Source organism: Nesoenas mayeri (genome assembly GCF_963082525.1).
Source record: "Nesoenas mayeri genome assembly, chromosome: 6".
NCBI lineage: Eukaryota > Metazoa > Chordata > Aves > Columbiformes > Columbidae > Nesoenas > Nesoenas mayeri.
In genome coordinates, this window is record NC_137545.1 from 8,769,676 (window position 1) to 8,794,406 (window position 24,731).

The 24,731-nt window shown below is 42.0% G+C and overlaps 1 protein-coding gene across 1 annotated transcript in view; it reads left to right on the top strand.

The window, feature by feature from the left end:
* Window positions 1-132: 132 nt before the first annotated feature.
* Window positions 133-24,731, top strand: part of NDUFA10 (NADH:ubiquinone oxidoreductase subunit A10) — a 41,152-nt gene continuing 16,553 nt past the window's right edge. Inside the window, exons 1-8 of the mRNA XM_080346768.1 lie at window positions 133-267; window positions 1,523-1,691; window positions 2,300-2,515; window positions 3,342-3,428; window positions 6,517-6,638; window positions 9,160-9,239; window positions 12,872-12,926; window positions 18,308-18,393. Of these exons, the coding sequence (XP_080202894.1) occupies window positions 175-267; window positions 1,523-1,691; window positions 2,300-2,515; window positions 3,342-3,428; window positions 6,517-6,638; window positions 9,160-9,239; window positions 12,872-12,926; window positions 18,308-18,393 (908 nt within the window). The 5' untranslated portion in view covers window positions 133-174. The remainder of the gene's footprint in view (window positions 268-1,522; window positions 1,692-2,299; window positions 2,516-3,341; window positions 3,429-6,516; window positions 6,639-9,159; window positions 9,240-12,871; window positions 12,927-18,307; window positions 18,394-24,731) is intronic.

Consider the following 24,731-nt stretch of genomic DNA (forward strand, 5'->3'; position numbering starts at 1 on the left):
CACCTGGGTGTTCCTGCTCCATGGGGGTTGCACTGGGTGAGCTTTCCAGGGCCCTTCCAGTCCCTGACATTCTGTGATTCTGCGTGAGCCAGGAGGGCAGGGCGGGTGACGTCATCTCTCCGCGCCCGCCCTCTTCCGTCGCGGCGGGGCCGGCGGCGTTTCCTCGGCGCTGCGATGTCCTTGTCGCTGGCCAAGCTCGGCCCGGCCGCGGCCGCCGCCGCCGCCGCCGCCGCTCGGGGCCGCCTGGGAAGCGCTGTTGTGCCGGCGGTGAGCGGGGCCGGGGAAGGGGGAGGTCCCTGCCCCCCAGCTGCCGTTGCCCTGGCTGCGCAGCGCGGCCGGGCGGGCTCACCTTGGGGTGCCCGGGCCGCTCCGGCCTCCCGGGGGTGGCTGTGCCGGTGGCGCCCGCTCTCCGCTCCTTGGGAGCGCAGCTGCGCCCCCGCGCCGGCCTCTCCTCGCTCGGAGGGGCCGTGTCCCGGGGGAGCGCTGGGACGGGCGCGGGGAGGCTGGGCTGGGCTGCTCCTTACAAGGGACCGTCCAGGGGCAATGGGTTCAAACTGGAACACAGGAGGTTCCACTTAAATTTGAGAAGAAACTTCTTCCCAGTGAGGGTGGCAGACACCGGACCAGGCTGCCCAGGGGGGTTGTGGAGTCTCCTTCTGTGCAGACATTCCAACCCGCCTGGACACCTTCCTGTGTAACCTCATCTGGGTGTTCCTGCTCCATGGGGGGATTGCACTGGATGAGCTTTTGAGGTCACTTCCAGTCCCTGACATTCTGTGATTCAGTGGGCGAGTGCAGGGGCTGCGGAGAGACAAGGTTTAAAAGAGAGGTGCGAGTAAATACCTGAGACCAGAGTGTGACGATGCAGTGATCTTCAGCATGGGAATGTCACATTTGGTGGTGGAAGAAGAATAATAATAATAAATAAAAATAAAAACCTCATGTGTGTAAGTGAGGTCATTGCATTGCTCAAAATAAGGACTATTCAGTTTTTACCAGGGTCTCTGGGCGGTTTTGTTGAGCAGGGTTCACTAAGGTGTTGCCTTCAGCTTTGCAGGCCAGGTGGGTGTTTCTTTCCGCCTTTGTCCACAAACTGTCTTGCGCAGAAATGAAGCTGTAACTCTCCTGAGAAACTGGGAGAGGGTTTAATGTTCATATCTATCCAACAACAACCAAACAAAAGCCTGCTGTAATATCTTTCTTGGGATCATGTGTCTGTGCCCTCTAGGAAGTCTGGGACATTTCAGTTGTTGTGAGGGCTCAGAGCAGAGTTCTGGCAGAGCAGTCCTGTTCTGATACATTGAAAATAATTCATGGCTTCTGGCTTTTCAGCCTAAATGCTGATTCAGTTGCTGAGCTGCACTGACAGTGCTAACTGTACTGTATGAAGATTATTAGATGTGTGAGTGCATATCCTCCTGCATGTGCAGAAGTTCTGAAAAAGCTGAATGTTGATCGTGCCTAGTTTGGCTAAGAAAACTAAAATATGCCACTTTTCTTTTGTTGTTGTATTTTCTTTCAGGCAAGAATTCATATCAGCTCCAAGCAGAATTTGCAATATGGCTGGCTGGCTTACATGTTGGGAGACAGAGCTACAAAAAGGTTCACTGAATACAGCAAAATCTTTACAGTGGAGGGAAACTTATCTTCTGGGAAGGGCAAGCTTGCAAAACAAATAGCAGAAAAACTAGGTACATCTTTCCCTATTTCTGCAATAGTTACTAGAATTTGACGGTGCAATTGTGATTATTTTATAAAGACAGTTCACCAAACCAGCAATTCTTGACCAGCGAATTGTTAGCCATGCTGCAGCTAATGTGCAGGTCTTATGGATACAGGGAGATTAAATTGTTGGTGAGGTTTGAAATGGTGATGTGACGCTTGTCAGATTTGTGGGATGCTTGTGTAAGTATGATTTGTTGTGAATGAAATTTCACTTCTAATGAAGTCAGTTTGCTCACTGAGCCCCCAGCTCTGGTAGAGTCACTGAGCACCTTGAGGGGCAGGATTTTCTGCATGGCTGTACGCAGCACATCAAGGTGTTTTGAGGGCTGGTGACAAAAAGATTCTGCTTAGAACAAAAGCCCATAGCTTACTGTGTAGGTAAAAGGTGGCAATACTTCAAATTAGGGTTTGTCTACCCTCTGTGATGCCATTGACCAAAGGATTTCATATGCTGTTTTCAAGTGTTATTTAATGTAGAGCTATGTGGTTAAATGAGCTGAATAGATGTTCACTGTAATCAAACAAAACTTGCTATTATGACTGGTGTTCTGTTATGTATTTTTTTTTTTGTTAGGAATGAAATATTTCCCAGAAGCAGACATCCATTACCTAGATAGAATCACAGGAGATGGAACGTTGCTGCCTGAGAAATTTAATGGCTTCTGTAACCTAGAGAGATTCTACAATGATCCAAAATGCTCTGACGGACACTCTTACCGAATGCAAGCTTGGCTGTTTGGTAACCGTGTTTTACAGTATGCTGATGCATTGGAGCATCTGCTGGCCACAGGTTAGATTCCACAGTGAATAAATTCCATGTATAGATTAACTTATGAGTCTAAGTTTTAAGTAAGCTGTTCTGAAGTGCTTTGCTAGTATCTGCATTTTTGAATGAAAGGTTGTTATGTTGTTAAGCTTTCTAGATTTTCCCCCTCAGTGCGTACAAGTGGATAGTCCATTTATAAAAATAGCCTGCATATTTTGTGAGAAAAATATATCTATGTATATATATATGGTATATAATTTCTGGTCAAGGAAATATGCACCAGTTACCAATTTCATTAGTTTTAATGTGGCAATCCTTGATGATTATTTTCAAAAAGACATTTGAAACATACTAAGCTGGGAATGGTACAGCCCTTTTGAAACTCTCTCCACCCTTCCTGATGGTGTCGTTTGTTCAGTATTTTTGATTTAATGAAATACTGGTTTTGTGGTGGTGTTGTCTCAATGTGAGTATTTTCTAGTGATAGAAGATTTCCTCTGCCAACACTGATCTGCCTGTTGCTTGTACATTAATAAATGTTTTCCAAAAAAGATGAAAATATGTGAATGCCAGAAAGTAGCAGACACAAATGTAAATGTATTCTTTTAATACAGTGTTGCTTAGTTACTGTAGTGATAGGCATGGTAGGAGAATATATGGGTGAGACAGGTGTGTTCAGCATACATATCTAGTATGTTTGTGTAAGGCAAACTTGCTCTGTTGTTTTAAATAAAATTTCTAGAAAATCATTCAGAAAATTGACCATAAGAGCAGTACTGTCTTTAATTTTACATGTTGCTGCCAGCAGCCTCTTGGAGCCTTGCTGACTGGAACCTTCTTTCAATTGCAGGACAAGGTGTGGTGATGGAACGCTCTCCCTACAGCGACTTTGTATTTCTGGATGCAATGTTTAAACAAGGCTATATTCACAAGCGATGTAAGTTACTTGCATGCCAAATGGTGTTATTTTGTCATAATCTCAACCCGAAGTGTGGAAGGTTAGTTTTTAAAAAGAAACAAAAAAGCCTGCTGGGAAGATGGACTCCTTTAAATATTCAGAATTGTTCATAAGGTGCTTTGCACCTTACTATTCCATGCATCAAGGACCAACCTCAAGCCATGAGACTTGGAGTTTTAATTCAAGGCTTTGGTTCTGCTTGCGTGTTAAAGAACACGTATTCTGTGTGTTGCTTGTGTCCTGTCAGCCATAGACTCCTGTAGTCCCCTGGAAATGTGGGTGAGCATGCTAATGGAGCCTTCAGGCAGCCCCTGATCTTGGACAATTAGGTGGGATGTAAATAATGGGTCAGCAGAGTTTGGCCTACTTGTCTTAAATGGCAACCCCTCCTTTGAATATCAAAGAATGCAGATGTTGTCCTTGCTGACAAGAAGGGCAAGGAGGAAGGTCCAAGAAGCTACAGGCCAGTCAGCCTCAGCTTGATCTGCAGGAAGCTGATGGAGCAAATCCTTCTGGGAGCCGTTTCCAAATATAGGGAGAATGTGAAGGTGATGGAAAAGAGTTGTCATAGTTTCATGAAAAGGAAATCATACCTAAACACCTGATAGTCAGCTCCTCATGGAAGGCTAGCTCAGTGGATGAGCAGAGAACAATGGTTATTGTTTAGCTTAACTTAAGCAAGGCTTTCAATGCTGTCTGATAAGCTCCTCATTGACAAACTGATGAAGTATGGATCAGATGTGTGGGTAGGAGATTAAAAAGTGGCAGAACTGCTGGGCTCAAAGGGTCATGATCCATAGTGCAAAGTCCAGCTAGAGGCCAATAACTAGTGGTGTATCCCAGGGGAGGATACTGGGGCCAAACCAGGTTTAAACTTGGTTTAAAACATGGATGACAGGACAGAGTGCAGCCTCAGCAGATTTGCAGGTGATGCAAAATTGGAAGGGCAATGGTTGACACACCATGTTTTTGGTGCTATTCAGAGGAATCTGGGCAGGATGGAGAAATGGTTGGATGGTAACCTCATGAAGTTCAACAAAAGGGACTGCAAAGTCCCGCACCTGGGAAGGAATAATGGCAGGGATACACCAGGAGACAACTGTGTAGAGGGTTTTGTGCAGGAGGATCTGGGAGGTCCTGATGGACACCAAGCTGAATGTGAGCCAGCAATGTGCCCTTCTGGCAAAGGATGCCACCAGCATCCTGGGTGCTGCATGAAGAGTGTTGTCAGCAGGTCAAGGGAGGTGACTACCGAATTTGGAGTATTGTGCCCAGTTCTGGGCTACCAGTTGAGGAAAGATAAGAACTTATCGGAGTGAGTCTAGCAAAGTGCTGTGAAGTCACTAAGAAACTAGAGCATCCGATGTATGAGAAGCTGATAGAGCTGGGATTTTTTTTGGCTTAGAGAACAGGAGGCTCAGGAGGATGTGTACAAATACGTGGTGGTATTTATGTGTATAAATACTTCATGGAGAATAGTATTGGTTGGAACCTCTCTTTTCTTAGTGGCACCTAGTGAGAGGACAAGAGGCAAAATGGCAACAACTGAAATAAAAGAAGTTTCGTTTTTGAGGAGAAAGAAGAAGGAAAAAGAAAACCCCACAAAACAAACACAAGAACCCCAAAACAAACAAAACCAAAACAGTCAACACCAACCCAAACATTTTCTGCTGTGAGGGCAGTAAAACCCTGGGGCAGATTGCCTGGGGAGGCTGTGGGATCTCTAACCCGGAGATACTTAGAACACTGTGGGACACAGTCCTGAGCTGCCTGCTCTAAGCACTGTGGTTGAACCAGATGACCTGTGGTTGTTTCTTCCCACCTGAGTGATTCTGTGGCTTGGGGTTATGGGTACTGAGCTCCTAAATAGCGCAGTGTTACTGTGCTGATGCTCATGAGCAGACATGTGGAGTCTCCAACCCTTGGCAGGAATGGAGCAGTTAGGTGACAGGAGACCAGCCACAGCCAAAACATGCAAACTTACAGCTACACAAGAGTTTGGAAATCTGGAGAAAATAGCTGTAAATCTCAGCCTGCAACTGACTCCTAAATAAATTGCTATTGGAATTCTTCTTTTTGCCTGTTCTCAGCAAATCTGGCATTTTGACTACTCTTGAGGTGAAGGTAATTGTTTCCCTGTCTGCCTTCTATTTCTGCTGTCTTGTTTGATTTGACTTAAATTTAGGGGGTGTATGTTTGGTTTTTACGATCTGCCGTAAGTTGCAACTTCTGCTGAATGAATTTGAGGGCTGGTTATAATGAACTGTATCTTACTGCTCTGTGTTGGTGAGGCAAACAAGCCCACCAGCCCACAACATATATTTAATATAAAATTCCAGCAACAAGTAACAGATAGTACTGAAATCCTTTAACAAGCACTGCTGCTTACTTTGATGCCAAGCACAGTGAGCTTCACATTTTTCATGGCTGAATTTGAAAGCCTGGCACTATGTTTCAAGCTAAGCTCAGCAGCATTGTTGAGGAAAGCTTGCACTTGAGCTGGGTTTAATAGAGCCTGTGCTATTCATGCCGCTTAAATTTGAATAAATGTTTCCCCTGAACCTGAGTGGCTTCCTAATCACCAACTGCTACCCCAAACATGCTTTAGGTTATTGAAGTGGTAGAAGAACACAGTTGCACAGACCCAACCAACTCCTCTTGCATACATTTTTCTTTACGGGAAGGTTAGGTTCTCCAGTCCTGTCTTCCAAAGTGGAGTCTGGTTGTTATATCTCAGATTCTTATATCTCAGTGCATGTAGTTACTTAGTTTGCATCTTACTTTGTTTCTGAAAAGTCTTCTATTCTAAAATCTTCCTGAATCCTATTTGAGGAAATGCCTACCCTAAACTTGCTGTATCAGACTACAAATACACAGGTGGGGGGATGTGATTTATTTGCAAATACAGTGCAGTAACAAAACACTCAAGAAATGATTGTACATTGATTACCTGATAGGAACAGCATTAAAACTGTAACCTGTTGCACCTGTCCTCATTTGCAATGTGTATGTGTGTTCAGCTGGGCTGCCTTGAGCTCCACCCTCATTCATTTTGGTTTTTATACAGGTGTTGATCACTACAACGAGATCAAAGAGATCAGCATTTGTGAGTTCCTGCCACCTCACTTGGTCATTTATATAGATGTACCTGTCCCAGAGGTGCAGAAGAGGATTCAAGAGAAAGGCGAGGTAACTTTATCTTTTGCCACTATTACTGCCTGTTAATGTCTGTATTTGTGCCCTTATGTGGGGTTTGCTGCAGAATTCTGCTTTTCAAAAGCTTCTCAGCCTCTTAAGTGTAAGAACTGCGTGTTGGTGATGACTGTGTGGGTATTCTGGTATGCTTGCTCTAAAAAAAACCCAACCAAGCAAAAACAATGAAAAAAATTGACTTTTTTGACTGCATCAATATGCTGTCATTTCTGTAATAAGGAGCTTTGTAAAAATCATCTGCCCTTAATAACTAGCCTTTGTATCTGCTGTTTCAGGAGTCATGTCCAGGTAACATGATTCTTGCAGTGCCATTTAAGATTATCTCTGCTTCTTGAGTGCCACAAGCCCCTGCTGGTTGTCCCCTTCTCCAGCTTTTACTGCTGTTTCAGACCCGTGTTTTTGTTAATGTGAGTGACTTGTGATCAACAAGTTCAGTTAACTTTCTGAACTTAAGAAAACAACTCCTTGATGCTTATGTGTTAACACAGTGAAACCGCCAGTTTTAAACTTAAAACTAATTTTAAGTATTCTATGACATAAAAAATCCAGGGTGCTTTCTGACTGGGACATTCTCACTTTTGCTCTCAAACCCCTTTAATGCTGGCACAGTTTCTCTCCAAGATGTCTCTTTTTAAGTCATGGCATTGGATGGAGACTACTGGTAAAACAAAGCAAAAATTAACTTAGTTCTGTACTATTGTCTTCAAATTACCTCTCTTTATATCAGCATATTGTATTACTGGGTTATTGAAATAGTCTTGGTCAGAAATGCTGTTGGGTACTTGTGTATAATGATTAATCTGAGTAAAGCTTTTGGTTTGGGTTTTTCTTCCCCATTCTATGATATTTGGACATGTGCTTGTAACTGTTCTCAGATGCATTTTGAGAATTGATGTTTACCTTGTCCTTTGTTCAAAGACCAAGGGAAATTGTAGTCAAGTGAAGCATTTAGCTGTGGAAAGCCTGAGAGGCTCAAAGGAAACTGATTTATTACTGAAATTTCTCAGGTCTCTCAATGCTTGCCGATGCCTGCTTCTCCTGAAGCACATGTGCGTATGTCAGCGTGCTGGGGTGAGCCAGTAGCGTTGTGTTGGGCAGTTTCCTGCTCATTTAAGAGGGAGCCTGATGATTGCCGAAGGGAGGTGACTTCAAAGCTGCAAGTGGAAGGCTGCCCTTGCTGCTTGGTGACCTGCGTGGCCCGAATTGCTTCGTCTGCTGGTTGAATAACTTTCCCCTTCTGGCCTGCAGCAGTTTAGACCACGACTCTATGTGCCTCTGTGCTTTAATGAACAAGATACTTTTGTGTAGGGAAACCGTAGTTTTTTTGTTTTATGAATTTCAGTGACAAAATTAGAAGCTTCTTAATGTATGGGTTCTTTGCCTTTGTGAGCATAAAGGTCGGTGGCATTTTTGAGTCCTGGTAGAAATTGCTGGTGTAACTTCCTTGGGGCAGTGACTCTACTGAACACTGGTTCTGGTTTGGGGATGGTATTTTTGGGAATTTTGCCTTCTCAACAAATGCAGTGTTTTACTGGTATTCAGCACGCTATTGTTGCAGAGCGCTGGAAAAAGAAAAGCCCTCCAGTGGGTCCAATGAGCAGAGACACAGATCCTGCCAACATAATGAGCATCTTGGATGAACATTTCAAGCAGGAAATGTCATTTTAATTTCAGGATTGAACTGAAGGAACACGTGGTAGATTAGAGAAATACCTGGTATTTTGTAAGTGTGGCATTAAAGTGAACTGTATGGAAGATGAACTGTTGAATAGCGAGTATGATAGCTATGAAATTTTAAAGAAAGGTGTTTAGAGTTGGTGGTTGGAGTGGATGGTTGCCCGTGCACTTACCTGAAACTGTGGAAACTGATGCATGCTTGCCGCTCTTGTTGAAAAGGAAGACTCAGACCATCTTCTCCTATTTTCTGGATGATTGTATGTAACTTATTGAATGTGCAGGCAGCTAGGATTGCTCAGTCCTTGGAAAGCTAATATTTTTGAGGCTGTTGATGTCCTCTTAGTTTATTTGAAGTTGGGGATAATGAGGTGATTCCTGTAACGAACTGAAATAAATGGGAAGGGGTTTTTTTGTTTGATTTTTTTGTTTTGTTTTGGTTTGGTGTTTTTCTTGCTTTTTACATTCTTCTGATCAGCCTACCCTTTCTTCCTAGATTCACTAGCATATAGGAAGAATCTTACTCATATGGCTAATCATTAAAACCATGGACATCATAGTACAGGGCAGAGCAGCAATTAATGCAGGCTAACTTGTTGCTTAGGGTATTGTAGGTATTTAATGCCATGTAAGAAATTCAGAACACCCCGAATGTCTTATTTCTTGAAACTTTCATTAATGTATGTGTTCACTTGGACATTTGACTGCCAATACAAGAATGAGCTCTTGGCAGATGGTGTAGTAAGGGCCTTCTGCTTAGGCTGGAACTGCACTGGTGGGAGAAGAAAGAAAACTCATAACGCTGTTTTCTGGTTTTTTTTAGCCGTATGAGAAAAAGGTGTCTGCTTCGTATCTCCAGAACATTGAGGATGCTTACAAGAAAACCTTCTTACCAGAGATCAGGTTAGCAAAACAAAATGTTTTGTCTGTTAAGTCATTCAGGATTCATGCAATTTTGTTACTCAAATCTTTGTCAATATAAGCAAATAGAATCGTGTTATGTGAAAAGCCTCCTTTTGCTATGTGGCACAATATTGTCTCCTAATGATGGGGTGTTGCATTCTTGGTATAACAACTGTGTATACTTGTGTGTAGTTACCTCTGGCATTTGAGAAGCCTAATGCCAGTGTTAGAATATTGGAGGACTAAAATTTAAATATTTTGAGGTGTGAGCTTTATAAAGCAGTGGTTTTTGACTCTTAACAGATTCAGAGTGGGTGAAGTGTTGTACAATAGTAAATTGATTGGATTTCATTAACTGACTGACCTAATACGTTGCAAAGCTAATGAGACCTGGTCCGCAGTATGTTTTTCTCATCCTGCTGTCTTGGGGCATTGCAACTTTGCTGTCATGGAGTCAGATAAAGGGAAGCATAATCTTTTTTATAGTTAAAAGAGCACTTCAGGAGCAAAGCCAGGAATCTGCTCTGTTTGCTCTCCAGAAACAAGTTTTGTCTCCCTTTCTGGTAGTATTCTGTATGTGGTTGGTGTCAATATCCTTGCTTCTCTCTTAGCTTGTAACAGTGGCTGGAGTGCTTTCTTGAGTGAAGTCCAAAACGCCATAGCTATAGCTGCGTGTTTGCATAACCTGAGGAGAGTGTGATGCAATATAAGCTTTTCTCAGGCCTTTTTGGAGAGTTTTGAATTTTTCTCTCCTAAAAACTCCTTTTAGTTGTCATAGCTTGGACTAGTTTCTTTATAGTGGGAGGGAGGGAGAGGAGAAAGGCTTTCTGGTAAGGGACTATTCCCTTTTCTTGTTCTGTTCCTCCACCTCATGAGGCATACACCTGGTAGCCTTCTGCATTTGGAAAGGATCTGATGGACTTGTTTGTGCTGGTAAATGCTCTTTTTTGGGCTCCCATTTCTCTAGCTGGGAAGCAAGAATGTGTGCACTGTAAACTGGAGATGAGACTACTCTAGTTTGCTAGCTGTCCCAATTCTTACAAAAGAGCTCTATCAGAAGTCAAACTGTCCTAAAAATCTAGAAGCATGCATATGTAACCTGTCTTGGTCCCTCATAAACAAATAAAGAGCCTTCTGGAAGAGAAACTCTTAAAGGTTGCAGAGCCAGGCCTGCTTCACATCAAAATTATCTGTAGTCATGCAAGTTCAGTGTGTGCATGAAGCTGATTGAGTTACACTTCAGTCAAAGTAGATATTCAGATCTTCCCCTTGCTTCCCTGCTTCATCTCCCCGGTTAAATCAGTGTAATTGCGCTGTCAGCAATTGGACTGAATAACTTTGTATTGAGTTTGTCATTCAGACAGGGCAGTTGTTGTTGGTGTGATGTGTGGTCGGCTGCCTCCCAATGTGTCCCTCACAGGTTAGCGGCAGCACGTGGCTCTTGGAAGCAAAGAGGAGCTAAGGATGGAGAAGGAGGCTGGGAAGGCCTGGAACTGTCATCGCCCTGGGGGCAGAACTGTATTGAATTTACTGGCGAGGAGAAAATGCTGCTTGTTTTTTGGATCAAATAGAGTCCCAGAAATGTACCGTGGTGTTTAGTGAGTCTAAATCCTAGACTCAGTCCTGCTGTGATTTCAACTCTTTCCCCTTTGTCTGTGCATGGTCAGTACACTTGTTAAGCAAACACCCTCTGCTTGGCATCCTCATCAGTGATGGGCTTGTCAGATCAATCTTTGTGCTTGGGTCTGAAGAAGGACATCTCTGTCCCCTTGATGTGGGGGGGTTGCGAATGTGTGAAACCTCAGCCTTGTGCATCTCTGGACCTCACTGGTGGCTTGTGTATTGGATAGATATACACAAGCTTCAGTTGTCTTTAACTGCTTGTTTGCTGGTTTGCAGAAGGATGCAGTGAACTAAATTAATGCCTGGCTGTCAGTCTCTAGGCAGACTGAGAAGCATTTGATTCCCTAACTCTTGAGGATCACCAAAATCTGGTTCAGACAGGATAAAAAGAGTTGTTATAGACTGCTGAACAAACTCCCGTGTACTTGTCTGTGTTCAAACTTATGTCTTCTTGTTCTATTACTTTTCTTGAAATGCAGCAGGAAAATAGTCTAGTTTCTTACTTGGCAAAATTCCTGTTATCTTGTTCCATTTAATTGGAGCAATTTGCTGCTTGAAGTGGTGTGTTTTCTAGTGGATATTTGTCTGTCTTAAAACTGGTGCTTGCTTTATAGTCTGACAAGTTCATGGCAGGTACTACTTTGTGATTTTTGAACAGACAGCTTTTGGGTTTGTGGTTGTGTGTGGGGTTTTTTGCTTGTTTTGTTTTCTGGACCAAAGCCCTAAGATTGCTAATGTTCTCTTTCAAATCCGATACTGCTTCCAATGAGCAGCTGTTTTCTCTTAATGAAAGCCCTAATAATCTGCAGAGTTTCAGGTGATTTGATCTTCATTGTTAAGCAATTGCCGGTATAAGACCCCGGTGAAGACTCATCTCTTCTTTTAATTACCAACAGCTGATATTGAAGATTTGAGTATGGTGCTACACTGTCACAGCAGCTCCCTTTGAAAGGAGACCATTTGATTTATTTCTGCGACTGAAGAGTCATTCTGAGGCTTTCAGCTTTGTTCTCCAGTTGAGAACAAACTCTTTAAGTAGTTCCCCTACTAGGAGCACCAGTTGAATGACTGCCTGTAAGAGCTTGAGGGTTTGGAGGAATAAAATGCCTTTTATTCCTGGATTCTTTTTCCAAACTTGTTTCGACTGACCAGTGTTAACGCAGAGCAGGAAATACCTTATAACCGCAGCAGTCTTAACTATTTTGCTAATGTGACCTCTTAAGGCAACTTAGCTTGCCAACCTTAATCCTGCTTCAACTTGGAACTGGTTGTGCTAAACAAAATGTTTGCAAATCCTTCCCAATGCTCTTCAGCATTGCTGTGTGTTTGTTATACTGTGTATTTTCTCGTAGGTTTTTGTTAGCTAAAGGAAAGATCTTCCGGGGCAGCTGGACCAGGTTTGGGAACAACTGTTGCAGAGTGTGGCTGTGCATGTGTAGTAATGAAACACGTTCCTATAGGAACTCCTGTTGTGGCCCTGCTGTTACCTATTTTAAATGTTTTTATAATTATGGATCCTGCTGCCTGTGTTGTATTAGTTTGGTTAGCTGAACGAATGTGTTCTTCTGTTAAAAATTACCCACAGGTATTAATGTACTTGTAAAAAGGATGGTCTACTGAAGTTTTGGGTTAGACTGGTTGAAAATTTCACCTGGCTTCAAATTAGATTGGGCAGTGGTAATTTGGGCAAGTATTCACATTAGTCAAATGGAAGAAAAATCTTAGGTGGGATTGTGTTGCTGGTTTGGGGCTTTTTTTTGTATAAACTATGTAGGTACCACAGGCCATTTACCCTTTAAAAACAATTTCCCAGTAGGGAAGAAGCAACTTACAGGTATAATAGGAATTCTATTGCAAGAACTCTGAGAGCATTTTGAAAAATTGTAATGATTCTGGTTCTGTGTTTGTGCCTTTTAACTTCATTTCTGCTTCATTTTGGAGTAGGGGCGAAAGGATGGGGAGAGCAGTTGTATTAGGGAAACTAATATATTTTTTCTTCTTCTTTGCAGTGAAACCAGTGAACTTCTGCAGTACACAGCAAACGAGGCAGAGGATGTGGAGAGGGTAAGAGTTTGCTGTGTGTGTGTATATATATATATATTTTAACTTCCAACACTGCAATGTAAAGAGAATGCATTGTCCTAGATAACAAACTTTGTTAACTAGTTAATGCATTTAGTGTTTGCTATGGCAAAGATCTGGATGGGTCTGTAGTAGAATATTGTAATGGGTGTCATTTTGTCAGGAGAGTGGAAATCTCACCCCCCAGCCCTTTTGCCAAGAGACCTGGCTGGCTGAGCAAGCAAAGCCGCCTGCAGACCACATGATTATCACTCATGATTCTTTTAGTATCTTTTGTCTCATGTAACATATGCTGGGTGTTTCCAAACTTGGTTTGTTTTTTAAAGCAAATCCCGTGAGGGGGGTGGAAACAACATTTCCAGAGTCCCTGCTGGGCTGAGTGGTGGTTGGCTGTTTGGTCAGAATCTGCGTTTGAAGTGCCTGGTGGGATGGGCAAGGCTCATTTTGGGAGCTAATGACATTAACCAAAAGGTAGGTCAGCTCCAGCATTCAGCTGAGACTTTGTGTACCAGTGTAAGGTCTGTCTCTGTCTTTTGTCGTTGCCCAGCTTTCTGTGATCCAGTTTGGCGCACAGGTTTCTATGTGATAAAATAGCTGTTGTTTTCTAAGAGGTAGTCATTATTTGGTTATAGCAAAGAGCTGGATAACCAGAGCTGTTATAAGCTTTGTAGCCCTGTATGAGCTAGCACATGGTATCCAAACTGCAGGTTTTTCTCCAAAGGATTTTGCCTGACACATTAGCCCAGAGCAGAGTCAGATAAATTACCTTCTTATTGCTAGAAATGAGCCATGTGTTATGTGACAGGATTAAGATCACTGCATCCTCCTGCTGGACTGTGTTATCTTTTTGGAGTAGGTGTAATAATTTGCCTTATTTTGGCAAACATTTTTGCTCATGCAGGGTTACTAGGATGGTAAGAGAAACCTTTTGCTTCCCCATGGTTAACTTCTCTCTGCAGCTTCTGTCTGCTGTTGGAAATAGCAACAAGGTTTTTGTAATTCCAGACAGTTCTGTAGTGGGCCCTTTTCAGTTCTAGGGATGAAAGCTACACAGTGAATCCCTCAAAGCTTACTTGAATTCTGTAGTAACAAAAAGGATCTCAGCTGCACTACAAATATCTTTTTGGATATGTCTTGCTGATTTTAATATTTCTGTCCTCTGTGTTCCTTGTTTGAAAGCTCTAATAATCCTCCCAGAGTCCACTTAATGCTCTCCTTTCCTCTGTTGGAGGAGAGAAGAAATATGAGGCTGGTTATGTTGCTTTTTGCTGCAGGAAATAGGTCTAGATCTTTGCACACCAGTATGCAATTAATTCCTAAATCAGCTGGGAAGAGAGAAGTGGCAGGATGACTGCTCTGAGATGGAAAACTTGCTAGTTCGGTGAAGGGGAGAAGTTTGGAAAAGTATAACAAGCTTTTAAAAAAAAAGCATGTTTGAACACGTAAGTGTCACTTGAGGCAGCTTATTGCTGCTGTGCTCACACACTGATGGACTGAATTTGCCTGAAGTCTGATTAATTTTCTGTAATTTTCTTTTCATCTGACCAAAACACTGTTGATAATGCACCAGTGTTTTAGCTGTTGCTGAGCAGTGCTCACACAGCATCAAGCCTGTTTGTTTCTCATTCTGCCCCTTGCAATTAGGGTGGGGATGTGCAAGGGACACAGCCGGAACCCCTGACTAGGACTGACTAAAGGGATATTCCACACCATGTAACATCATGGTTGGCAATAAAACCGGGGTAGTTTTTTTTCCAAACTAGTCGTTGCTGAGAGCAATCCTGGGATCAAGAGGCTGGGTAATCTCCTGTATCTTTGAACTTGGTTCCTGCTGTTGGAGTTGATGATGAACCTGTTTCAGCTGAAGTCTGCAGTAAACTCTCTTCTCTTAAGCCTGACTTTGGAGAAATGAAGTGTGAATTTTAATTGGCATTGCACGTGACAGTAGCCTGCACTTAATATCCTGGTGTTCCCATGCAAAAGCTTTATGAAGCAGAAAATATTGATAAGGACTTTCCCAGCCCTAAAAATTTAACCCCCATTAACTGCATTGTTGTGTGTTTCTAGGCCTGTGACCTTTACCAGCTGACAATATACGTGAATCATTCTGTATCATTTCCAGGAAGGGGAAAATAAATACTGAAGAGCGTAAAGCTTCACATTTTACCTTAGTCCTGAAATTACTGTTTCCAAATAGCTCTTGAATCTTTGTGGTTTTAGTCTTGTGAAAAATTGAGAGTGCAGCCTCATTGTTCCCATGTGCATGAAAAATAAAGTATTGCTTTAGTGCTCGCAGGGTAGGGGTGTCCGTGCTCCCGTGGTAGGTGAGGCACAGAGCATTCAGCATTCCTTGTCACAGGCCACACACCTGCAGCCACAGGGAATGTTCAGCTTTGCAGTGAGAAACATCCTCTGTGGCAAGAAGGATCAGCATCCCAAGAATAGCATGTTCTCTGTCACGTTTTTAGATTTTAAACTTTTTTTTAAGGGACAAAAATAAGAAGATGAAATGAAGAAGAAAACAGAGGTCAGGATGGGTAGGAGAATATTGAGTAATTATAGTTAGGTTTTTTTTTCTGGATAACATAAAAGAAAGGATAAGATGTGAGAGCCATCGTGTTTCAAGAATGTAGCCACAGATGTTTGGCAGAAGAAATAATATGAGAAGATGGGGAGATATTTGCTTGTTTTCTCCCCTTCCTTCTGTGTATGTCTTGAAGTGGTCAGAATAAAGCAGTTTGTTTCCTCCCTAAATGTTTTTGTAGTAAAACCCATTGCTAGACACTTTATGTTAATCATTTAAGTCATGGTTTAATCTCAGACTAAAGCTCTTATTGCTCGAGTTAGAGAGTCTACCGAGCTCAGCAGTCTTGGGTCGTTGCTGTAAGTGGAGCCTCCAGAATGTGCTGCTGGAGTTCTGAATTTGCTTGGACAAATCTGAATTAGAGGAAGGGTTATTATTTTGATGTCAAAGCACAAGATGGTGTCATTGTTAGATGGTATCTATAGAGATTGGTACTCTTTCCCCTTCAAAGAATAAAGTTGGTTTTGTTTTGTTTTCTTCCCTTCTGTTCAGACTCAGTTTACTATTGGAATGAAAGAGCTGAAATTTGGAAATAAGGCTTGGCAGGAGGGATTTGGCTTTGGCTGGTAGGGTGTTTGTTTACACAGGTGTATCCTGTTGATATATAGCAATATTTATCTGTTAGTGAGCTTCCATCTAGATTATTTGCTGTGATTTGGGAGCTTATTTTTTCATGACCTTATAGTTTAATGGCTTTTGAGTTCCTCAGAGCAGACAAAACTTAAAATGACTTTTCTTCTGAAATGTGTTTTAAAAAGATCATTTTTAGAAGTTGTGCTGCAATCAGGTTTCAGTCATTCATTTGCTTCTAATTCCCAGGGGGTGCCAAGGAATTCCTTATAAATTAAGAAGCTGTTATTCTAGCCTATTCAGAGGCTGATACCACTGTTAATGAGCTGCTGGGCAAGATATCTTCTGATATGATAAAAAGAGTGTGCAAAACTAATTTGGATACAGATTTCTTTTTCTCTGCAACATATTCTGATTTCTATTGTTGGCAAATCTATTATTAGTCCTGTTGTCAAGCATAGCGGTGAGTTTTCCAAAGCTTTGCTGTGGAGTAGAGAATTGCTTTTGCATAGCTGATGGGAAGTATGGTTGAGGTTCAGCTTTTAAATTAAATCATTAAAATAAATAATGGATATTTGAACTGACTTACCATGCACCTCTCTTCCTCTTTCCACCATTGAATGCTTATCTTGGAGAGTTCTGTTACAGCACTTTGGTAGGAAGAAGTTTCTAAATACAAATTTGAAAACTCTTCTGAATGTCTGGTTGGGTTTTCTGTAGCGTTTTTTGAAGATGGAAACACTTTTCCATCAACAGGTAGATTTGTCATCAGCTTTTTTTCTTTATATGAAAAGTAGGTTTTCTGTGCTCTGAGCTACAGTATTTGGCTTGCCAGCTTTGCCTCTTTGTAAGACATCAAAAATGGTTAAAGAGCACATAACTTGGTTAAAGTTTTACATATGCCTTGGTATTGTCATGTCAACCATTTTTTTTAGTCGTTGTGAGCAAAATTAGTCTTTAAGAAATACAAATCCCTCATGGAAAATGAAAATGCAGTCATATCTTTAAGCTATTATTTCTTACCATAGAAACATAATACTGGTAATAGAGTGGACCTTTATAGTCAAAACTACTTTGTAATAGCACTTTGTTATTGCCTTTTAAGTGGTAATAGATGGGATTTAGTGTTTGCTGTGATTACAGGGAATAATTATAGTGGATTTAATGTACAGTAACAAATAGAAGCATTTTTCATTTATTCTTCTATCACTTTATTACTGGCATCTGCTTACTTGTTGTCAATGAATTGACAGTGTGTCATTGCATTTTTGGCCCTGACCTCACAGCTTTTTATCCTTTCCTTCTGGAAAAGGCCTCTGAAAAGTGATGTTTGGAGCTGTTAACAATCCACTCCTTCCCAAGATTCTCAGTCGTGTCTCCACCTCGTCATGCACCTGAAGTGCATCCTCCTGACCCCAGTTCAGGTTTCCTTCAGATCTAGTCAGTCGTGTGCGATAACCTCAGGCTCACGTTAAACAATTACCCAGTGAACCAGCAAAGATCTGTTGGAGCCAGGCTGTAAATGAAGCTCAAATATGGGATTGATAAGTTCGGGGATGCTGAAGGAATGATTTGCTGAGCTGGCGTTAACCTGTGTGGATGGTTCGGGGTGCTGAGCTGTGAGTTTTCCCTTCCAGCTCGGGGTGCAGGCATGCCTGGGTAGGTCCTGATGACTGATGAAATTGTGAGCCTTTGGACTTCCATCGGTACTGCTACTTGAAACCAAACCAGACTTCCTACGTAGCATGATGATTTTTGTTTATAACAAAAGGAAGTTAAATTTAGACTTACTTCCATGTCTTCCTCATTCTACCTTAGAGCTGGGGTTGTACTTTCTTTGCTTCCTTTGAGTCCTAATGGCAGGTTGAGGAAGAGTGTCTTGGATCAGGTAAAAACTTGGAAATAAGGCACCTCTCAGTGAATTTATTCCCTGCCATCCTCATGCTCACCGAGGCTGAAAGCTGGAGCTGCCCCCCTTGTGTCTGCCCAGTACCACGACCTCCAGAAATACGACTGGTCAGCTCTACACGTTTGCATTGCTAATACAGCTTTAGCAATGAAGCTTTTTTACTTCTTGACTTGTTTTATTTTGATTATTTCATTGATTTGGGGGGTGTATTCATTGATTTTTTTTTTTTTTTTTTTTTTTTTTTTTTGGATGTTCTGATTAGACCACCTCTTACAGTGATTTTTTTTCTTCTGATCCCAGGTAATTGAAGACATTGAGTACCTGAAGTTTGACAAGGGGCCGTGGCTGGAGCAGGATGATGTTTCTTTCCATCATTTGAGACTTTAGTAAGTATGATGTCTTCTAGTAGCTAAACGTTATTTAGCATCAGATCTCGGGGAAAATGGTTAAAACCTTGAGTTTTTAAAGGAATGTTTATATATTTGCCCTCTGACTCTTTGTTTGGTCAGAAATCAGCAGTGATAGCAGGCTTTTGTAATACTGGTGCTTGGCACTGTAATATGGTGTGACGTTACCCTGCTGCTGCTAATTGATTAACGAGAGACTCCAGACAAATGGATCCTATTCCATTAATGAGGCACAAGAACTCCCCAGGCATTTCCAAAGTGCTGTGGCCCGTAGGGAACATATTTTTGTGAGCACTTCTGTTTCTGGGTGATCACAGAAAAGCATTTCATTTTGAAACAGAGCATTTATGCTGCTGGCATGGTGGTTTTGCTGCTGCCCTGCGAGCATGAAGTCCTTCAACAAAGCCTGTTGACAGAGCAACCTTGTAGCAAGATTTATATGTGGTGCTGTTGAAATTAGCTGTGTTTATAGTGGTTTTTTTCTAAAACTAGACTAATTTTTTGCGCTGTCTGCTTTTAAGTATCTTTCCAGTCATCAAGAAGGCGGCTGAGCAGAGTAAAGGGGGGGAAAAGGAACAAAGCAAACTTGGATGATGGCTCAATATTTTTTTTCTCTTGACTGGGAGTCAGGGGAAAAGAATAATCCTAAATAGAAGCTTTAATCCTCATTCACAGAATAAAGTATTGATGTTCTGTTGTTCATTTTCCATAACAACAAGGGATTGTAAAGTGTAGCAGTTGAATGGTGGGGGGTTTTTGTCTTCTTTTTTTTTGGTTAAAGATCTTTGTCTGTCTAGTTGGATGTGAAGAGATCAAACTCAGATAGTGGAAAATGCCTTGCTGAAATAGAATAAAATTTGATTAAATAATTCTTTGCAAGCACTCCATGATTATCTGTCCTACAATTCAGCTCTGGAGTGCTACTGGTTGGGCTGCACAAGTCCCCAGAGCAATGCTGAAAAGAGAGCCCTCCAGAACATGTTGAACCCAATTATTGACATGTGTGAAGAAGTGAGATCATACCTACACTCTCATCCATATGGTACAGATGAGGCATCAGGAGTCCCACTCTGAAGTCATGCTGATGAAAAAAATGCTCTCTGGATAGCCTTATATAAACATATCTATCTATACTTGTAAGACTATTAATAGAGACAACCTTGCACTGAAGTGGGGCAGGCTTCCCATTTTGCTGGAATTGCAACTTCAGGATAGTTACTACATTTTTAAAAGAAAATTTAAGAATTGTACTTTCATATTTCTGTTTATGTCAGCTTATTAGAAACAGAGGGAATATCTGCCTCTGAATTGCGGTCTTTATTGTGACAGACGTTGGAGTAGTAAGTTAAGCTTTTTGCAGGCTTCTGACATACTTTAGCTTTTGGTTTTTTGTACTGTTTTTTTCAAATGCTTCCTAAAATTAGAGCTATTGTTCCTTTTCTATGGCCTTTCTATCAAGGAGTGAAGATCTCATAAGAGCAGTGTTGAATAATGTATAAGAGAAATCAGTCATAATTCAGGTGTCCTTTAAATAAGAAGAGGTGTATTTGTGTAGTAATTAAAGGATAGCATTTGGTGTCTTAGACTCTGCAAAACTAGCAAAATCAGATTTAATTTAAAAGAGAAAATACAGTTAATTTGCTTGTTTTCCTATAGCATCACACTGGTACAGGTATTGAGAAAGGATTATTAATTGCAGAGTTAAGGAGTTAAGGGAAAGCATAAAATTGAAGAGCAGTGTATTAAGAGGTTGTATGAAAATTCTTCTTTGCAGCAGTAGAAGGGAATGAATTGCCTTGTTAAGGACTCAATTTTTCATTGAACCATGAGGGAGCTTGAGAGGGTCTCCTGTACAAGACTCTTGCTATTGTAGATAATACAAAATTATTTCTTCTATACACAGCGTGTGTCTGTTTTAAGTTCTTGCAGTGCAACAAACTGCTAATTTAAGTGTTGTTATGGTTTGGGTTTTGCTGTTTCGCCTTGTGTTTGGAATAGCATTGCTGAGGCAGCAATGTATCTGTACATCTGATTAACGTGCTCAGTGTTAGCTTTGAATCTTCATTGGGTGCTGGGGTATTAGGACATTGATCAAATGTGTAACAGCAAATCCTGCACCAGTTTTGTGCTTGTGCCTTGCTGAATGAGGAGCTTGTGGGCAAAATGCTGGGTAGCCTGGCAAGAACACCTTTAAAACTTTGTATGAAAAAATGTGTGAAGTTTGAACATAATCTTTTCTCATATTAGCTACAGAAGTGCAGGACGGATGTGAGTCTGTTGCAGCTTGTGCAAGCTTCACTCATGAAAACATGTCAGGCCCAGTGCTGGAGAGAGGACAAAGGCGTAAGAACCGAACAAAACGTTGCAGGGCGTCAGCTGCATTTTCTGCTGCATCTCTCCAGCGTTGCAATTGCATCCTGGAGCGTCAAACACCAAACTCAGGTGCTGGTTCATGAACGTTAAAGCTGATGCTTCCCTCACTTTTTCCAGTGCCCAAGTAGAAAAGAGCTTGTGATACCCGGCCTCCTGCAGATTCACAGGTGTTGCATGTCCACGTGAATTTTAGCATTTAGCCTTTTAGTGTGTTCCAGGTTCTGTATGCTGGTGCATGCTGCCCTCTCCTGGGTGTTTCTGGAAGAATGTAGCAAGTATTTATCTGCTTTTTTCCATCTGCAATTGCTTCCTTTGCTGACCTGCCAGCATTTTGCAGATTCTGATGCTGTGGGAGGTGCAGCACGCTCTGACCAGGAACTGCAGCAGAAGGCAGGGTGTTGTGGTTGTAGTCCTGCCCTGGCTGTTGGCAGTTCTACCTCTTCCACCTTCATTTCATAGCAGCATGTCTGAGGAAAGGGAATCGATGGGCAGGGGCGTGGGTAACTTTTTAATTGCATGTGTGTAGGGTCTAATGCACAGAAACCCCAGCAGGGCCTCTGTAATGCACTCTGTTAGTGCAAAGAAGTTAATCAAAGCAGTGAGCCGCACCCATATATAATCAGCTGCATAATGATACCTTTTATCTCCCTGTCTTGCCCTTGAGTACTTTTTCCCTTGCCTTAATAGTAGTGTGATTGTGGGGCTGAGGCATGTCTTGGTAAAAGGTTAATGTATATATTTGTGTATGCAAGCTGGAGGGATCTCCCAGAGGATGCTCTTCAGGTCTTTCCTTCCTCTCCAAGTGCTGAATCCAACAGAAACCATTCTGCTGGCTTTTTGAAATGTCTCGGGGAGTCCCTCTGTTGCCACTGCACCATCTCAAGCGTGTTTTTATCTGTCCCCTTCCCAGTGAAGTTGTGTGTGTCTCTACATGTATTGCAAAATCATCTGTAGCTTGTGTAATGTCTGTGTTGCTTTCCCAGCTGTTGGGGGAAGTTTACTGCATTCGTCTTGTTTCATCAGATGAATCTGCAGCCAAATCTGTTATATCCTCACAGCTCCTTCAGAATTTGCTCGGGCAGAACATACTTTGTGTGGACAAATCTTTGGCTTTTTTTCAGCCGCCAGTAATTTCATTTATAAAAAGATGGGTATTGGCATTTGTTTTATCTTGATGGAAAGGGGATCTGTGTCCATTTGGAAGCAATCTAGCCATGAAATAGTTTGCCACTCTCATCTGTTCAATTTTGTTCGTTAATAACTATTAGTGTGCCACAAACCCCGTGTAGTAAATCCTCCTGCATTGTATTTGGCAGGACACCAAACAAACCTTTTGAGGTTGTTACTGAAGGATCTTGTACGTGCAGTAACTAGTAATTTCTGAGTTCTCTTAACATTTGTTTAGCTTCTTGGAGCTATTGCTGACCCCAGCGCTTAGCTCCTGTTTCTTTTCTGTACATTTTGCTCTGGTTAAATGAAAAGTTGCAAGAAGGAAGCCTGAGAGTGAATGAAGGAGAGTGACCCTTCAGCTCTGTTCCACAGAGTGCCCTTCACAAAGGCAAGAAGTGTTTGTGTTTGAATGCCTGCCTTGCCTGATTTCAAATAGCGGGATTAGAAGTGCAATAGGTGTACTGGACTTGTTTCTGAAGCTCTTTGTCATAGAGACTCCAAAAAATCTCAAACCGTTCATTGTAAAACTCCTGGCACTATTAAAAACTACTTTCCTTTAACACCTCTCGATTCAACCAAAACAGTTCTTTGTAGTTTTCTCTTTGCAGTGACTTTTTTTTTTATATTTGAAGAGCTGTTCTTGCACCTCCACCTTTTCTTGCAGACCTGTTTTTCTTGGAAAGCTCTTTTTTCTTTCTTGGCATTCATGGTGGGTGTTTGTTCACCAAGGGAGTGGCCAAGGTTCACCTTGGGCATGGCATTCTTGTCCTGCTTAACCAAACAGCGGAAGCTGAGTCTGTTGGGCAGATGTAGGTCTGTACCAAGGAGGTAGTAAGGTCTGTACTAAGGAGGTCTAAGCTCTGGAAAAAATGGGCCAGGAAGAAATGATAGGCAAGGAAAAACACATGGGGGACACACTGCCCGTGGCTGTCCTGTGTGCCCGCTGAGTGAGCACAGGAGCAGGGGTCAGTATGGAAATAGCTGGTGTGGAAACCATCTCTCCCAACCAGCTCTGTGCGCCCGTGGTGTGAGTCAGGAGCGTTTTTCCTTTCCCCTACTCTCACAAGTGTGGGCAAAATTGCAAGCATGTCACAGGCTCACTGGTTCACTCACAGGGGCAGGGAAACCAACCTCGGCAGGGGTTGAGGAGCCCTGGCCAGGGTAATAAGGGTGTGAATAGCAGAGGAATGAATGCCACCTACTTGCTCGCTTTCAGACCTGGAACACAATAACCAGCTGGTGAGAAGCTGTTTTCAAGGTGTGTGAGAAAACATTCTGTTTCCGAGTGGGACCCACCTGCTGTTTCTCAAGTTACTTTTGTGTTTAAGTGCAGAATTTAACCTGATATGCTTTTGTGCCTCTTAGATCAGTGAATGCTTTTAGGTGGGAAGCGTGGTTTTCTAATTCTATGTATTGTCACTTCAGTTTTTGTGACTATGCCAACGTCAGTTGTTGAGAAATCGTGGCTCAGGCTATGCAAACTAGGTTTTTTGTTTGGTTGACTGCTTTGTTTTTTTCCCCAAACAGTCTACTTCCTTTACCTTGCCTTGCACCTTTAGCAGATACGTTCATAAGACTTTGTAATGTTCATTGTTGTAGGCAATCTTGAGACTTTGTTTTAAACATAGGTGGGGAAAGAAAAAAGTAAAGTTACTTGTGTGTCATCAGGTTCCCTGAAAAACTTGTGCATCCTTGTTGTAAGGTGCCTGTAAGGGCAACAGGGCTTCCTCCTTGGAAAAGAAGCAGGAATGTGTTAGTCCTGATTCCTCAGTGCTTGCTCGTGCATGTCGCGCTGGACAACATAATGTGTGAAGCGGGTGTGTAATAGGTACTTTTGGAAAAGAGATGAGCTACCAGTTGCTGTAGTATATTTACAAGTTCCTTTGTAGCAATGTGAAGTACACTAGCTGAAAGTATTACGGATGTTTGCAACGATGGTGAACTGAAAACCCAATGTTCCTACGATATTAGGACCACGCAGTCACTTAGATGCTCTCAGTTAAGTCTGAGATGTCACATAATCTCATGGGTAGATAAAGCACACTATGGGAAGCTGTGCTACTACATGATGAGAGCTGCTTCAACAAAATATGGTTAAATGCCAGAAAATAGTAAATAGTGATAATTTTGTGCTGAGGGAGAGAAAGGGGGGGGAGGCAATAAGGAAACATAAAAGGTACCTTTAAATGCTTCCTGCTGAGCAGTGAAATAGTTCTGGCAAGCAAATGTGGTTTTGTGGTTACAGACGTTGTTGTGGCAGGTGTCTTTGGGTGGAGCTTTTAATTAGCATTGAAAGTTACTTCTTAAGGTACAGAGCAGAGCTGAAGTTGGAGAAGCCATCATGGGTAGCATTAAGTTTGCATTTTTTTTGTTGTGCGGTGGTTTCTTTGGAGGCTGTGGTTGTGAAAGCAAAGAATTTTTAAAAGCAGCAGCTTTTCCATGTTGGCCAGTAACTAAAATAAATTGTGCCTGAGAATTGTCCTCTAAAATTGCCATTTAGCTAAGGTTTGTGGAAGAATGGACTAGCTGCAGACTGGTTGACTACTGGACTCAGTTTGTATGTTTGTCAAGTTATACTTCACATATGCCTGCACGAATTTTATCTGCTTTCTCCCACAGACTTGTAAGGTCCAGAACATCTGCTGCTACTTGGCAGAGAGCTGACTCTCTCATTTCTGTAGGAGGAAGGGATGGAGATGTTTATTCACTGATAGATAAGCGGATCTTCCACAGCCTGTGCTGTTAAGTCTGAGCTCAGCAAGGTCTTTAAACAT